A 16,126-nucleotide genomic window follows, 5' to 3' on the forward strand; every position below is an offset into this window, starting at 1 on the left:
GAAAACATTCCTGAAATTAAACTTTGAAGAAATGTCCCGTAGCTGTGTCAGTTTCTTCATTTTAATTTGTCTTCTTAACAGGCTTTATCATCATATAGAGCATGTAATTATAAGGCTTCTAATAGTTAAGAACTGTAGGGGAAACAAACAGCAATATTTGCCAAAGTTACTCAAAAATAAGCTTTTCATGTCTGTTATAGGAAAGCTTCAAAGCCCAAAGTGTTTTTCTGCGTAAATCATATTTGTGCAACTGCTCTTGATAGTTCAAAATAAAAGAAATTTCTGCATAAAGTTTTCTGCAGAAAAGGAGCCCAAAACAAAACCATTCCTTTTTGTTCATGTAGGGTCCTTTTTGTCTCTTAAGTTTCTTAGAGGGGGGTGAATTTTTTCTTTTATTTTTTTACCTTTCCTTTGTTATGAGCAATTAACATGTTCTTGCTGTCTGAATGAATTTCTCCCACATGTACCTGCTGATGTGGCAAAGCTCTGTGTTTCACACTGGTGTATACACACCACAATCCTTGAGATGCAAAACAGTTTTGAATAGTGGTCTTTGAGTTTAAGGTGATTAGAAAGTCTTAATTTAACTAAAATGTTACTTCATATGTAATTTTGGGATTCTGTTCTTGATGTCTTCCTGTGTGTGTTGTGAAGTAGCTAAGGAAGTGGATGTACATGTAAGGTGATGGCATCCTCTTTTCACGGTTATGACCATCATCTTTCTAGATCTTCTTCCTGCCTTGTCTTTTCAAGTGTAGGAAACTTTCTCTGTGAAATATGTATTATTTTGTTTAGATTTTTTTTGCACATTAGGTAACTTTTTGAACACTTTCTCTCTTCTGTATTTATGTACCATGGAAAAGGTAGAGTTTTTTTGCAGTGAATAATCAGTGCTAAGTAATTCCTTCACAAATTTCTTCATACTCCTTCCAACATACAGTTTTGAATTATGCTAAGATTTTTGTAATCTCTCAGAAATTGCTGGGAAGTAGGACTTGTAAAAATTGTGTTGTAAACGTGTTGTACGTGTTTTATGTTGATTTTATGAAAACCATAGTAATTAAAAAATAAATTGAAATATTGTCAGTGGAATTGCCAATTCATAGTACTTTTAACCTATAATATATTTTTGGTATACTTATTCACAATTGTCTGTTCACTTAATCATGGGATGTATTAAATATATACCATCATACTTCATGAGAAATCTTATTAGCAAAGTCTGTCATTTCAGTTAACTGTTCAAAGATCAGATGTGTAATTGAGCCAAAACCACTATGGACTGTAATTTATATAAAGGTTCACTGATTTCTGTCCCAGATTATTTGCTTCATTGAGATGAAAATTGGAAGCTTTAGGTTTAAAATTTTTTCTTTTCTTCACTGATTCCCAGATCTGCCCCTCTTTCATGAATGAAATATATTTGTTTTGATATGAAACAGCTCTAGATTATATTAAGAATGACATTGTTTTATGATGTAGAGTATGTTCTTGATTTCATCATCCCATTTAGATGGGATAACAGAGTCTGCTGTTAGATCCTCTGGACTCAGCAGTACAGTGGATGGGAAAAAACATTTTTGGTGGTTGAAGTTTGTACTTTGCTGGAGTAGTTCACAGTTTCTATTCTATCACAAAGTATTCTGGACCTATTTGAGTGAACGTATTTAAGATTCAAATAGCTGTCAGATATATTTAAGTATTTCCTGTTTGTTTTCTGATAATGTGATTATTTCATTTAGGGATTCATATAATGAGGCTTTTATTATGGCCAGTGACCCCTTGGAAGGCTTTCATGAAGTGAACCTCGCTTCACCTACTACACCAGATCTTCTTGGCGTAAATGAGCCAGGGACTCAGGAACAAACTACCTCACCCAGTGTAATCTACCGACCACATCCTTCTGTTGTGTCCACACCAATCCAACCCAATGCATTGAATGTTTCTGACCTTCCTACACAACCTGTTTATTCATCTCCCAGACAACTGAATTGTGGAGAGGTATCAGGTGTCAGGTAAATGCTAAGTGTCTTTTTATTTAAATTGTCAATGTCTGTTGCATATAAGCTATTTGCATCGTTAAAGATAGTTTTAATGTTATTTACAACATTGCAATATTGTGTCCACAATTATATATTCAACATCACTACTGCCACTTCTAAAATACTTACTCTTAATGCATTATATAAATAAAAATTGTATTGCTCTCTTTACAGCATCAATGTTACCGACACAGTACTTTGTTCTACCTCTGGACCTCAGAGTGGGTCATTCAATCACAGTAATGCCAGGAAGGAGAGCAATAACGTGGAGAGAGAGCTATTGCAGGGTACTACAGTAGCAGATGTTGCTGAAGGAAATGAAGATATTTTTGGGTTGAGTACAGACAGTTTATCTCACTTACGGAGCCCATCTGTACTGGAAGTAAGAGAAAAGGGCTATGAGCGATTGAAAGAAGAACTTGCAAAAGCTCAGAGGGTAAGGTTCGTTGTCTTGTTTCCTCCCTCTTTTTTTCTCTTCACAAGTGGTTCTAATATTGCAGAATGATAGATAGGCCAGAAGGTGCATTTGAAGTCTGCTCATTTCTTCTAGATTTATTATGATGTAATTATTTTATGTAAAATTTTCTAACTACTTTTCTAAGACAGTACAGATGTCTTAGAATTATTCTTTGATAATGTTTTTTTTTCTAGTGCTGCTGCTGCTACTTAACCATGGAAGCTTTTGCTGCAATATCTGGTTAAACACACCCTCTTTTTGAAATGTAGGCTTTCCTTCATTCTGACATTTGAGAATAGGAGTAGTTTTCTGTCATTCTGTTGTTACTGAAAAAGTATTTATAGACACTGATTATATACCTTTCGAGTCTTCTTTCCTCTAGAGTTTAAAAGTGTAGCATGTGTCATGGAATTCATAAATGCTTTAGAAACAGAAGTGTTTCATAGGGGAATGCTTGCATAGGAAGGAAGCAGTAAAAATGCCTCTGATGTTCTTTAGAGTACTGTTACACTACACTTCAAATTGAATATGGATACCTTTGAAGACACTGTGTCTCAATTCATTAATATTTGTAAAGCGCTTTGTCTTGTTTGGATGGATGGTGCTATATAAATGCAAAACCATTATTTATCATTTTAACATTTCTCTGTGCTTAAGATTTTTGAGTAGATGTTGTGCTATTTGTATCTGTGCCCTTTCTCCTCCTCTAGGTGACTCCATTCTTGTTTAGGTTTAAGCTCATCTTGTGTTTGAACTTGCTACCCTCTGTTTGTTACCTTATCTTGTTGGATGCAGTCATCATTACTGTCATAGTGAACCTTAACTATGGATTCAGACATTGCTTTTTCTGTTGTATTGCTGAGTAGTGGCTTCCTTTGCTAATGTGTGTGTTTGCTTAGCTTTTGGCCACTGAAAGAAAACATTTACCTGAGCTAAACTTGAGGACCTTGCATGTGAATATATAATCCTAGCAGTTAAACTTGGAACCCTCCAAAATAAGAACAAATTAACATCCAAACTCTAGAAAAGCTCTTCTTTACAGTGTATGAAATTACAGCTCATGTACTTGAGAACCACAACTTGGATCTGCTGCTGATAGCTTGGAATGATCTAAAAATCTTATTCCAATGTATACCACTTTGTCTCTTAAAGATGGAAATGTTTCCTATTTCACTCCAAAATTTGTTAAGGCTGTTCTTAAGGAAGTGGCATGAAGGCTGCTAGGACATAATTAACTGCATGTTATATGTTTTCAAGCTCTTTGTGTGGTCTTAACAGAAGCAATTCAGCACTAACTTGCGACTGTTGATGTCAGAGTTGTTGCTAATTCTCAATTCTTCATGTGATTCTTACCAGTGTTATACTGGAGAGGTAACTTGCTTTGCTTGTCTTTCTAAACTTGCACTGTTTCAGAATTTCTTAGTCATGGCAGGGGTCTGTACAGACTCTACAACCATAAACCTCTTCCTTCCATTATACCCACTTTCTTCCTCTTCCTGCATGTGGACTACTTTTTCCCATCCCTAACTCATCTCTGGTATCTTTCCTCCAAAACTCATGGCTGTTCACATAGTGCTGTATCCTCTCTGTGATATTCATGTGTCATGCAATCTTTAAACTTCTGTTTCCAAGCACACTCACTTCTGTTGATGAGAGCTCAGTTCAAGACCTCTAGGGATGTAATGAATAGGTAGTGTCTTTGTGTAACTGGTTGTCTTTTGTGTAATGGCTTTAAATTCTCTGTAATTCTCTGAGCTGTTTACTAGTGAGAAAAATGAGAATTACAATTTGCACTTGAAGCTTATTGAGCCTGGAAGCTTTACAGGCTACAGAGAGTGAACAAAGTAAATGCAAATTTGCTATTTTGCATTTTTCATTTGTTCCAAATTTCCTGCTCAAACTGTGTGCTATTGTACTATACATTAAAGATTGTTTTGAATTTGTTGCAGTTGTGATCAGAAAGGGAACTAGAAAGGAAAATGAAACTTTAAAGTTTAGGGATCCAGTAATTTTTTCCCTTTGCTTCGAGTGCAACTTCTTTCTTAAAGTGCTGTCAGTTTTTTTTATATTAGATAATGCATGTATGCCATGTATTTGTTAGACATTTCAATATGGTTCCTGAATAAATTATTCAGTAATAGTAATAGAATAAGTATTATTTTTTTTCCTGCTTTGTGTGTGCCTTGCATTTCTTAAGACTATAGACTTCTTAAAATGAAAGATGTTGCTGGCAAGATTGTTAAAAAAAGTCTTTCAAAAGTTTGTGTCTTGATGAGAGAAAATACACTTTCTACTTCAATCTAGATTAGTTGCAGCATCAGATCATGTCATAAGATTGGGAGGGAAGGCTGGGTCAGAGGTAAACAGCAGTGCTGAATTCTGTACTAATGGGGCATTTACGATTTTATGTTTGCCTTCAAATGCTCTCTTAATTAAAATGACAGATTTTTTTCAATCTCTCAGACTATTTAGATAATTTTTTGCTTATTTTTTCACTGAAGTGGTAATTTCTGGCTATGTTCTAAAAGTGAAGATGAATGTTTGCTTTAGATCATCTGAACCCTTCTTGTTTCACTAATCTTCCAAAGCAGCATCAGGGAATGGAGAAGGTGTTGAAAGACTCAGTGATTGTAATGCCTGGTACCTTATGTCCTCATGTCTCTATGCATTTGTATTTTTCATATATTTTCCATGTTGCATTGAGCTCTGTCACTGTGGTTGTTGACTGTAGGTCAAGCACATGCAGATAGTCTCCAGAGAGTAGGGATGGTATTTTGATACATCACTGTATACATTTCGTACTTGGTACTTGTTGGAAACACAAATTTAGTGGAGTCCTTGCAAGGGAATATCTTTTGCTTTTCCTCTGAATTAACCAGCATACTGCATGTGTTTTAGGTAGCTTACCTGTAGTTTCTGAGCTTTAGCATTTCATAGTCATGTTTTTTTTTGAGTTTTTGTGTGATCTGACCCAAAACTATTTCCATGTCAAAGAAACAGATGTTTTAGCCCTCTTTGATGAGGAAAGAGCAGTCTGCCAGAGGTGATAGTAACAACGTGCTTGGTTTCCATGATTCCCATGATCTTTTAGAGTAAGATCTGTATAATTAGTAACAAGTAAAACCATGTTTGATTTTTCTGTAGTAAAATGAGAATTAATTATATTTTCCTAGTAGAGTAAAATTGATTTGTTTTCCCATAATACAGTAATTCTTGTGAAAGCGGTGATAGTACAGAATGTACTGTAAATTTCAACATAGTTTGAGAGCCTGATTCATAAATTTAGAATTTTCTTTCAAAGGCTTCAATTTCTGTATGCATTTTTAATCTCAGAAACAAACAGAGTGTTACAACAAATCTCATGTCTTCAGATCTGCTGTAAAACATGATGTTTTAAAATCTGCATGGATTAATAATAAACAGTTTCACAATAACTACCCAGGAATTCCAGTAGTACTATACAGTACTATTCAGTATTTTAAAATTTCTGCTGTTTTCTTATAAGTTAACAATAAAAATGAGGGTGTGTTAGAACTGTACTGAAACATATGCTTTCAATCTTTTCTAGAATCAATTTCCAGTTGAATTGTAAGGCCACAGGCTTGTGATGGTTCAAGGTGTCTTGGTTCTCTGAAGGTGTTCTTGCAGTTTCTGGCTGTCTTTGATGAAAGTTTCCACACCTCTTGTGCCATTGCAGTGCATTGTAAGCAGTGAAATTTTCTCAGGCGAGTAGAAAGAAGACTACATGAAAGCAAAATGGAAACATCTTCACCCACACCATAAGATAATTCAATAGCTTGTGAAATTATGCTAAGTTTGCAAGGAGATTCTGGATCTTCTGTCACATCAGATCACTCCCTTGTGAATCTGGTTGCAAAGGACTGATTTTTATGTAGCTTTTTAAACTTGTGTGCTGAGTGAAGACCAGTCAAATAGGAGTGCATTTAATATAAATACTTCTTTGACAACTTCAGAGTTCAGCAATATCCCACAGTTCAGAATTGAGGTGATATCTATAGAAAACGTTCTTTCCTTGGTATTATGCATCTAGTTCTGACTTGGTTAAATTGCTGGGTTAGATGTAGGATGATTTTCTTCCTAGGATGTAAAGTGTGAATTGTTTTGAAGCAGTAATTTGCAATTCTTATTTCACAGTTGTTTTTAAATACCCACTCCATAATCTGAGAAGATCAAAGAGAAATAAACAATAATATGACCCTTTAATAGAGACTTTTTTTAACTGTAAGGTTTTTTTCTCTTGAAGTTAAATTTTTCTTGCCTTCTGTAAGTGTGTTTGTAGTGTGCTTTATAATAGTTCCTCATCTTCATGTAGTTACTTTTTCAGAAGAGTAATGTGTAAAGGACTGCAGCATGAATGGTTAGTCTAGCACACAGCTGTCATTTCTGCTTCTTTATTGGGTATGGCTGGGAAGTCTCCAGTAATGCCTTTAAGTCACAGGCAGTAGTAATGTTTCTGATAACTGCCAAGCTTTTTGCTTTGAGCACTCTTCATTTCTGCCTTGCCTAAAAACCCTGAACCTAAATTTTCTTGACAAAAATGTCTTTCATTATGCTTCTCTTGAATTGTGTCATGGAAAGTTGTGTAGTGTTTGATAAATCCAGCTAAGCAGCCATGCATAGTAGACTGCCTGATGTTGTCTTTTTGTTGAGAAACTTTACTCATCTCCCTAAATTTTAGTCTAATCTCTCCTGATCTTTCCAGTTGCAGGCAAAATGTAACTGTTTAAAGTAAGTAGTCTATCAGTAGTGGTAGGTGAACCTGGGGTTGTTTTACTTGCATTGTTAGTTTGACAACCCTTTACCTGAATATTGATACAATCTGCTTTTAAGAGGTATGTGGCATTGTTCTTATAAATCAGGGAAGTAAGCCAAAAGAAATGTTGATGTTTCCTCTGCATTTATAGGAAAAGTTTCAACTCTTTTTTGAGCTTCAAGCATTTTGCTTCAGAATCTTCTTTTTCCTGATTAAGAACCATACTTTATATGGAAAATACTTTAAACCAACACAAAATAATTAAATTTCCCCGCCCCCCGCTTTTTTTTTTAGTGTCTTTCTTTTTCCTTTTTTTTTTTTGTTTAGTTTTTTGTATTCATTTCTCCTTCTCATGCCTCATCTGTAGCTATTTTCCTGCTGCCTTTTGGGGTTTTTTTTTTGAGAAAGAGGTCACTGTGTGCAGAGTAGTAGCTAGCAAGTAAGATTTGAATAGAATTTGAGAAATACCAAGTTTGGGAAAATCCCCATCATTTAAGTGGTACCTCTGAAAATAGTTGCAAATTGAAGCAAAAAAATCCAAATGACAAAAAAACTAGACTAAAAATCAATCAAAATGTCCAAAGTTAAAACCAAATAAAAGAAGGATAGAATAATGCCTTTGATACTAAATGATTCCAGAAGAGTCCCTAAACTCTTGTCCAGTCTAAGACCTGAAGTCAAACAGGAGCCTTCACCTTACATAAAAGTGTATTGCCAATTTTACTGCCTTAATTGAGAGCAAGACCTAATACCAGCATGCTACAAAGCAAAATGCAGTTTCCCACATAGTTGTATGCAACATTACTTCAGTCATGAAGACTTTGAAGGAAATACTAACCACCTTCCAAGAACACCAAAGAAGCTGCAATTTGGGCCTTTTTTATGATTCTCTTGTGACTGTCCTCCCATAGTTTTCTGAAGGCAGCTATTTTTTACTGGCTTGTGGAGGTTTTTGGAGCAAATCATTGCTAGATTATTTGAAATCTTTAACCTACTAGTGACAGTCTTTGGTCTTGCATTTCAGGAACGGTGGCAGTGTAATACCTTTCTTGGCAGGGAGAAGTGGAAAAAGAGGAGATGGATGGGGATGAGAAGGGAGCTAGGGCCAAAAAGAGTTTGAAAGGTCAGAATTGGCTACTTTTCTTTCTTTTACTTTATCTCTGCATCTTTCTCTTTCTGCAAGATCCCAGGGTTTAATGGATACAGAAGGGGAGAAGAATGTTCTTTCAAATTTCTTGTCAGCCTTTTTCTACTTCTCTGCAAAGTACCCCACTTTATCCTCAGTATGGATGAGATTGGGCATATGTCACTATTTTAGTGCCAAATCTATGTTAAAATATTACTGCAAGAATGGGTATGGTCAGATATTCACTCAGATTTTAGTGGGGTGGACACTAACATTTTGAATTTCATAAAGTTGCTTTAATTTTATTTCTAAATCTGCATAAACAAGGGCAAGGATATAATTAAAGAACAATTTTAGAAATATTGTAAAGAGATATTTGGAAGACAGTATTTATAGTAAAATATGTTTTAAGATTTGTTTAGAATTGCAGACTGTTTTGAGCCAGTGCTTTTTTATTTTTTTTTATAATTTTTTTAAAAAGGCTTACTTTAAACATATTTTAAGGAATGGGTAGATGAACTGGTGTTCTGTCTGTCCCAATAATTAATTTGATCTATATTTTATGTGAATACAGTCTTTTATACTTCCAGGGGGAAAAAAAAGTGGAAGTGGTGTTTAGCTTAGGTATACATTAGATTGCCCTGGTATAATTCTGTACAGCAGGAAGAAACAGCTATAAATGCATAGCATTAATTTAATTGCTTTTAGTGTTATGATGACTATTTTGAAAGGCTTTGTGTAGCAAAGGTTTTATGCTCCTCTGATTATTTGCTTTAATTTTTTTGTCCCCCCCTCTCTTGTGGTATTAGCTTTAAAAGGCCAAATTACTACTCTAAGTCAGAATAAATAACTTTCAATTTTCCATAGGAGCTGAAGTTAAAAGATGAAGAATGTGAAAGGCTTTCTAAAGTGCGAGATCAACTTGGACAGGAATTGGAAGAACTTACAGCTAGTCTGTTTGAGGTTTGTTGGAGTCTTCCATGTGATATACTTAAGGGAAGCTGAGCTAGATGTTTTATGTAGAACCAGTGTATTGTATGCTGAATTTTTCTGCAATAAGTGCATAAAAGGATTTGTGTCCTGAAGACTTGGGTGTGTGGAAGTAGAGGCTTAAGAGAAAGCATCTTTTCAATTAGATGCGAGACACCGTATTGAGCTTGTCAATCTGCCTAGACACAAAATGAAGAAAATAAGGGAAATAAATCAGCTTATTTTTTGGCATAACTATTTTGAGACAGCTTCTCTGTCTGACAATAAGGCTATCTAGATAAGAGCTAAATTTGGGGTTGCCATGGTGACTAAACAAAAAAATAACGTAGTTCCAGATGAATGGAGGTAGCAAGTACATAACTTAACCATGCTTTCAGCTTCTGAATTTTGGCTCTGGCAGCATGCTACACCCACAGGCTTCAAAAGAAGCATTACTGCTGAGTGATGCACCAGGATGAAACCTGGTTACCAAGTGAGAAGCCAGAACTTTCAGTGGGACCTTGCATTTGAGGAAAAGGCAGTAGTACCAGCAAAGATTGTGAGATTGTATTACACAGAAATAAAATGCTAAATCCATAACTTGTAGTAGGATCAGTTCTCATTTTATCCTAAGAATATATATAGGAATGCTTTGGGCCTAAATTGTGGTATCTTTAGCTGTCAGAATACATTTCATAATCCATGGATGATTTATACATTTACTGAATTGTAAGTATTGGCTTTCAGCGTATGCACGAAGATACAACATTAGTTATGTTTTAGAAGAAGTGTTTAAGCCTATGATGTTGCATAAAAGTGCTATTAAACATTCAAAAATCAAATTACAAAGTACATCCTGGTAGAGCAAGGTTACTTAAAATATTAAGCAGTCCCTTTGTATAAAAAAAGAAATAGAAGAGTGGAAGGGTATTTTATAGTAGAAATACTTGTGTGTGCTGGGGGGAGGAAAGTGTCGGGAAGGTAACTGTGGAGGAGTAAAAGGAAAAATTATTCGTGACATTTTTATTTATAACATTGCATTGCTTAGAACAGTGGGTCACTTTGTAAAAATATGTTTGAAATACATTTTATTAGTAATAATAGTTTGAGTTTGAATTGTCCAGACTGTTATAGGCATGTTACCCTAAATTTTCTTTTGTGATTTCATTTCACTTAGAGGCTTTAACAAGACACAGTGGTGAGGTTTTTTTTGCACTGGGATCTGCAGTCCTTGAATTCATGTTTAATTTTGCATCCCACTAATTTCAGCAGCCATATAAATGGATATGCTAGGGCTTATATTGCTGCATCCCAGTGGAGGATTGAGACTTGTTTTGCACAGCTGGGTGCATATATTACATTATTACTCTGTAATAGCACAGTGACATGCTTTGCTTTCAAAGATCCATCACTAAGCAGAAACTGCATGGTCAATGTTAAATGTATTTGTACACATTGTATAAATGTGTATGTTCCCATTCTTGCATGTGTCTTGTTACATACGAGAATTTTACAAACCCATACTATACAGCTGTGTTGTATGCTAGTGGGAGCCAGATCTTTTGGTATGACAATGTATGAACTTTTTTGTTTTATTTATATAGTGTCCAGATGTGCTAGGCGCTTTACAGATATGAAAAGGATCCTATCCCAAGTAATTTGATTGCTGGCTCTGATATTTCCATTTTTGTGGCCTTCAGTAAGTACCACGTGAGAACAGTAATTTGATCATAGGCACAAATTACTGGATCAGAGCCAAAACAAATACAATATACAGACAAAAGGCTTAGAGTTATGAGGTAAAAGGACATTGGAAAAACCCTCAGTCCTTTTATGCTTTATTGGCTTAGCCTTGTTTCTTTACTTGGATTGTTTTATTAGTGCTTTTTCCATTCTACTTAAAAAATGTTTATTAAATAATGAAGTGTTTTTATGCTGTTGTTTTGTCTTTTTTATTGATGGCAAGAATTTAGACTTCATAGTTTGACTGGTTCCTTCATGCCGAAATTTACAGTTGTCTGAAACTGGTTATTCTGGCTACAACAAGGGAGAAGTTCTTTTGAATGTGCTACTGTGCCTATGTTGCTTTTGTTGCTACTGGTTGAGTCTTTCTCTTGGGGGTCAAGGAACTTGTCAGCCACCGGAGCGTGACTGGAGCCTGGTGTTCATGACAGGTATTGTTCCTGCTGGAGTGGGGTAGGTGGAGTTGCTGAATTTCTGAATTTGGGCTCTTGACCCAAAATAGTTGGCCAATGATGAATCAAAAATCATAGATTTGTAGGGATTTTTTTTTTTTTACGTAGCTATTTGGTTTCAGACTGTTGCACATCTTAATAGTCACAAGTAGTCTTCATGAAGCAAAAGTATGTTATTAGTTGTTGGATTTTTCATAAATTTGTGTGAAGCATTTACACTAGCTAAACATCTTTTATAGGAAGCACACAAAATGGTTAAAGAAGCAAATGTCAAACAAGCTGCAGCAGAAAAACAGTTAAAAGAAGCACAAGGAAAGGTGAGTTTTTTCCCCAGCTTGTTTGCTTTGTATGGTCACATGGTTTTAAAGCTGAAGTGTGAATCATAAAGCTATAGGTAGAGGATTACCTGTATGCATTTTTAGAATGTATACTCAATTGTTTTGTGTTGCTTTACATACTCTTAGCGAACACCCATGGACATGGTGTTTCAGTGTCATGTCAGCCAGCAAGGTGCATAGGAAGCCAGTGCTACTACAGTATGCAATTGTCTGGGCATCTGTGTGTTAGTACTGTTGGAAGATGAAGTTTTGATTTGCAACAAGATAGCTGGGGATGTTTTTAATTGATTTAACATATTTATAAACTAATATATTTTTTGTTTGTTAATGACATTATTCCCCCCTGCCCTGTGAAGATTGATGTCCTGCAGGCTGAAGTAGCAGCATTGAAAACACTAGTACTGTCTACTTCACCAACTTCTCCAACTAAGGAATTCCAGTCTGGTGGCAGAACTCCTTTTAAGAAAGGCCATGCAAGGAACAAGAGTACAAGCAGTGCTATGGGTGGCAGTCATCAGGACCTTACCATGATGCAGCCAATTGTAAAAGACTGTAAAGAGGTAATGTACAAGGATCTTTCTCTTTTTGCTGATAAACTGACTTTATTGTTTTGTTTTACTCACAATAAATAGAGTATATCTTAAATCTTCATTTAATGCTTATTATCTTAGAGATATTTTTCATTAATGAAAGAACTTTCCTTACATACCAATAGGAGGTGATTTTTCCAAGTCTGACTTACCTTTAAATCATTAAGGGAAGATGAGATAAGATTTCAAATATTGAAATTGCATTAAAAATTTTAATTGGTGAGTAAAAAACCCTAAACAATAAACCAAACAATATAACTAAATTATAGGTCCTGGTGAACTTCATGAAATCCATCACTGAAAGTTCATAAACTTTCATAAAGGTTGTATAAACTGTCATAGAAAAGAGGAAGAGTAATTTTATAGATCAGTAGTGGGTGAAAGAGGCCAGGGAAAAGATGAAATCAGTAATTTATTAGAGAACAGGTGCTAAGTCACTGGAATCCCGAGTCCTATCTGTTTTTTGGGTTTTTTTGTGTGGGTTGGAGTTTTTTTGTTTGGTTGTTTTTTTTGGTTGGTTTGTTTGCTTGTTTTTTAAATCTACTCATGTCACTGAAATTAGGGAAATAATGTGGCAAGGGGTTGGTACTTGGAGTGGTAGTAGCAAAAATTGACCAAAGTGTGGAGAAGGAGCTTATTTTATTGGATGGTTAGTAAAACAGCAGATGAAATCCTAAAATCAATAAATGAGAAATGAGGCATTTAGGAAAAAAATGCAAATAGCAAGCTTGCTCTTGGAAAAGAAAGCTCTTGGAAAGAGCTACATTGTGCTGGAAAAAAACCTAGTATCCTTGTTGATCATTGTCTGAAAACCCCATCTCAGTGTTCAGTGATGGTCAAAGGCGTACAGAGAGTTAAGAATTTTTAGGAAAGGAATAAATAACAAAAGATAGTATTGTACAGCTCTATAAACATGTAGTAAGAGTGTTTCTGTACATGCAGCTATGATATATTCATCCCAGAAGGGACACTGAAAATAGCTCAAAGTGTAACATAGATGGTCAAACCTGATGGAAAGATTTCTGTGTAGAGATACTTGAGGTAGAAGAAAAATCTCTGCCATCTCAGATGACATGGAGAAGATGAATGATGAACACTTATTAATGAATTAATGAAAACTCTGGAACCTAAAAAGAAAATAATTTAGTCAGTACTTAATGAAATATTTTCATTAGGAAATAAGATTGAAAATACGTTCAAAAGAGTCATGGAAAGTGACAAAAAAAAGCCTCTCAAGATATATAGAAGATAGATATGACATTTGGCTTGGAAAGCTTCTTTAGCTACAGACTGCTAGAAGTTGTGAGACTGTCAAAGATTACACATCACTATCCTTCCCCTCAGATGTCTCTTCAGCCAGCTCTGTGGCTGCTGGCTATTGTCAGACAGGTGATATGCTGACTGGATCCTTACACTTCATTTTACCATTAATTGCATTTGTATTGGGCACCATTTTACTATAGAAAAATTTTACTAGAAAGTTACTATAGAAATATTTTACTAGAAAATTAATGCATCTTCTAGTTGATGTTTCATACTCAAAAAAAAATCAGATTATTTGCAACCTACTTGCCCACTTTCAGTGGTATCAAGGATTTTTCCTTACTAAAACTGAATCCTTGTTGCCCTTCAGAAAAGGGGAGAACTGGAATGGAATCTAATTACTTTGTAAGCATCACACCGAGGTCATGACTCAATGAAATTTTTTAGTGTTGGGCAAGAGCAAGAGACCAGAAAAATCTGTTTTGCCACAGTTTCTCATGGAGAGAAGGTGGTGATTGTGGAGCACATGCTGCAGAAGAACCAGTCTGCCTGATGCTTTTCTTTAGTTAATTCACCTTTTTCTTGGCTGCATAAGGAGACACTTCAAGGCTGCCTAAGGCTGCTCAAATTGGTGACTTTTCTACCAGTGACGGCCCAGGGAATCACTAAGAAGCACATTGGCTTTCCACCCACTGGGACTTGAGCATTTTTATTTCTCTTCTGAGTGAGAGTATTTAATGGAATGTAGAATGGGTGAAAAAAAGCAAGAATACCTTTGGCATGTTAGCTAAGACATTGTTTCGAGCAGGGGATACATGCCTTCCCAGCCGTTCCTGTTATCTAGTGCTTTGGCATTTTGTTTACTGGCTTTATTTGTGGCTGCTCTAAGGTAAATTTTTTGCATTTCTTGGAGTTTGGGTCTGGAACCCTAGTTCAGTCCCCTTCTTGCTTGTTCATGCCACTGAGTTGTTACTTTTTGGATCTTATTCTTCTGATTCTGAGTGACTTGACTTCTAAGGGGGTCAAGAGTACCCTTGCTCAGGGCTGTGTATTGGCCCTGAGCCAATAGATTTGGACCCTTCTGCAGAGTCTACCACCTAGAGCTTTGAGTTGTGGGATGGAGCTGGGTGTAAATATGGTCAGCTCTCAGATTTCTTTGTGGAATGTAGACAGAGCCACGAGAGTCACTGTCCACCCTAAATTGCAGTGGGGCTAGAAAGCTGCCAACATCCCAGAGAAATATTTCCTAGTATGTGGTAGTAAGCTCTAGATAAATAAACATGTCTAATAAATTTCAGTATTAAAAAGATTGAGATAAGCTGCCCAGATCTCAAACAGGTATCTGCCTCACCAGAAATGTTGATAAATGCATCACAGTTTTTCAAAGAGCTGAGATATTTTGGTGATATCATATTTACTGTAATGAAAGCATAAAAAATTTAACTGGAATTGTTATTACATTTAATTGTAAGTTTAATTTCAGGTAATCAAAACTGGGATCTAGTGAAAGCATATATAAAGGCAGGGAGGAGATACACACATCACACATTGTAGATTGAAAATGAAGATCATCAGGCTGTGGTCACTGAACAATTCTTCTCAAGGCAGCTTCTTATAAACTGTTGGTTTAGGTAAAATTGAGTAAATATAGAAAATAACCAAGTTGATAAGAAATGCATCTTAATTTTTAGAATTCTAGAGTACAAGTTAAAAATGGATGTTTTTCTGCTGGTATCTCTTGATTGTATTAATTTTAAAGCCAGACCTGAGATGGGTTTAAGTTATGGGAAATGTTCCTTTGGGGAGCAAGTTACACCTATTGAATTGCACTTGTACCATGAAGTTGGTAGCTTAGCAACCAGAACAATTATGGATTAGCTTAATTAAGATAGTTGTTCCTGATTGTACCTGAGCATAATGCCAGTGGCTCTAATGAAAAACAAAATTTCCAGTCTAATTTTTGTAAGTTATTTTTCAAGGAAAAAAAAGAAAAAAGTTTAACCAAAAACCCCTGCAAATGATGAAAAGAACTCCCCAAAGCATACATGTAAAAGAATGGCAAAGTACTGAGAGCTCAGGAGGGGTGATGCAGGGGGAATGAAAAAGAGACTGAGGTTGGTTCGAAGCAGCATATTGTTCTTTTAAATAGGATTAAAAATCAACTTTTAGTATGTGCTATTTCCCCATTTCACCATCTTATCTGTCTTTTCTTTAATTGTACAAAATTTTAGATTCACATCCTGGCTTGTCTTTCTCCTGCAGTGCACATCCTTTCAATAGTTTTAGTTTAAGGAGTATAGCCTGCTGTAGCTCAGCAGACTGAAGGTGCTGAAGCAGAATGTCCAAACCAGTCTGAGGCTGGTGCTGCATGT

The 16,126-nt window shown here is 35.6% G+C and overlaps 1 protein-coding gene across 6 annotated transcripts in view; it reads left to right on the plus strand.

Annotated features, from left to right (window-relative positions):
* RAB3IP (RAB3A interacting protein) overlaps positions 1–16,126 on the plus strand; it is a 32,872-nt gene that overhangs the window by 6,513 nt on the left and 10,233 nt on the right. For 3 of the 6 annotated variants that reach the window (XM_059472032.1, XM_059472033.1, XM_059472031.1), the window contains 5 exons: positions 1,743–2,015; positions 2,217–2,478; positions 9,267–9,362; positions 11,803–11,880; positions 12,258–12,461. In XM_059472032.1, coding sequence (XP_059328015.1) covers positions 1,768–2,015; positions 2,217–2,478; positions 9,267–9,362; positions 11,803–11,880; positions 12,258–12,461 — 888 coding nt within the window. In that variant the 5' untranslated portion in view covers positions 1,743–1,767. Of the gene's footprint in view, positions 1–1,742; positions 2,016–2,216; positions 2,484–8,335; positions 8,397–9,266; positions 9,363–11,802; positions 11,881–12,257; positions 12,462–16,126 lie in introns of those variants that run through there. The other 3 variants (XM_059472034.1, XM_059472035.1, XM_059472036.1) reach the window with 3 other exon arrangements.

This window comes from Ammospiza nelsoni, chromosome 5 (assembly GCF_027579445.1).
Source record: "Ammospiza nelsoni isolate bAmmNel1 chromosome 5, bAmmNel1.pri, whole genome shotgun sequence".
NCBI classification, from domain to species: domain Eukaryota; kingdom Metazoa; phylum Chordata; class Aves; order Passeriformes; family Passerellidae; genus Ammospiza; species Ammospiza nelsoni.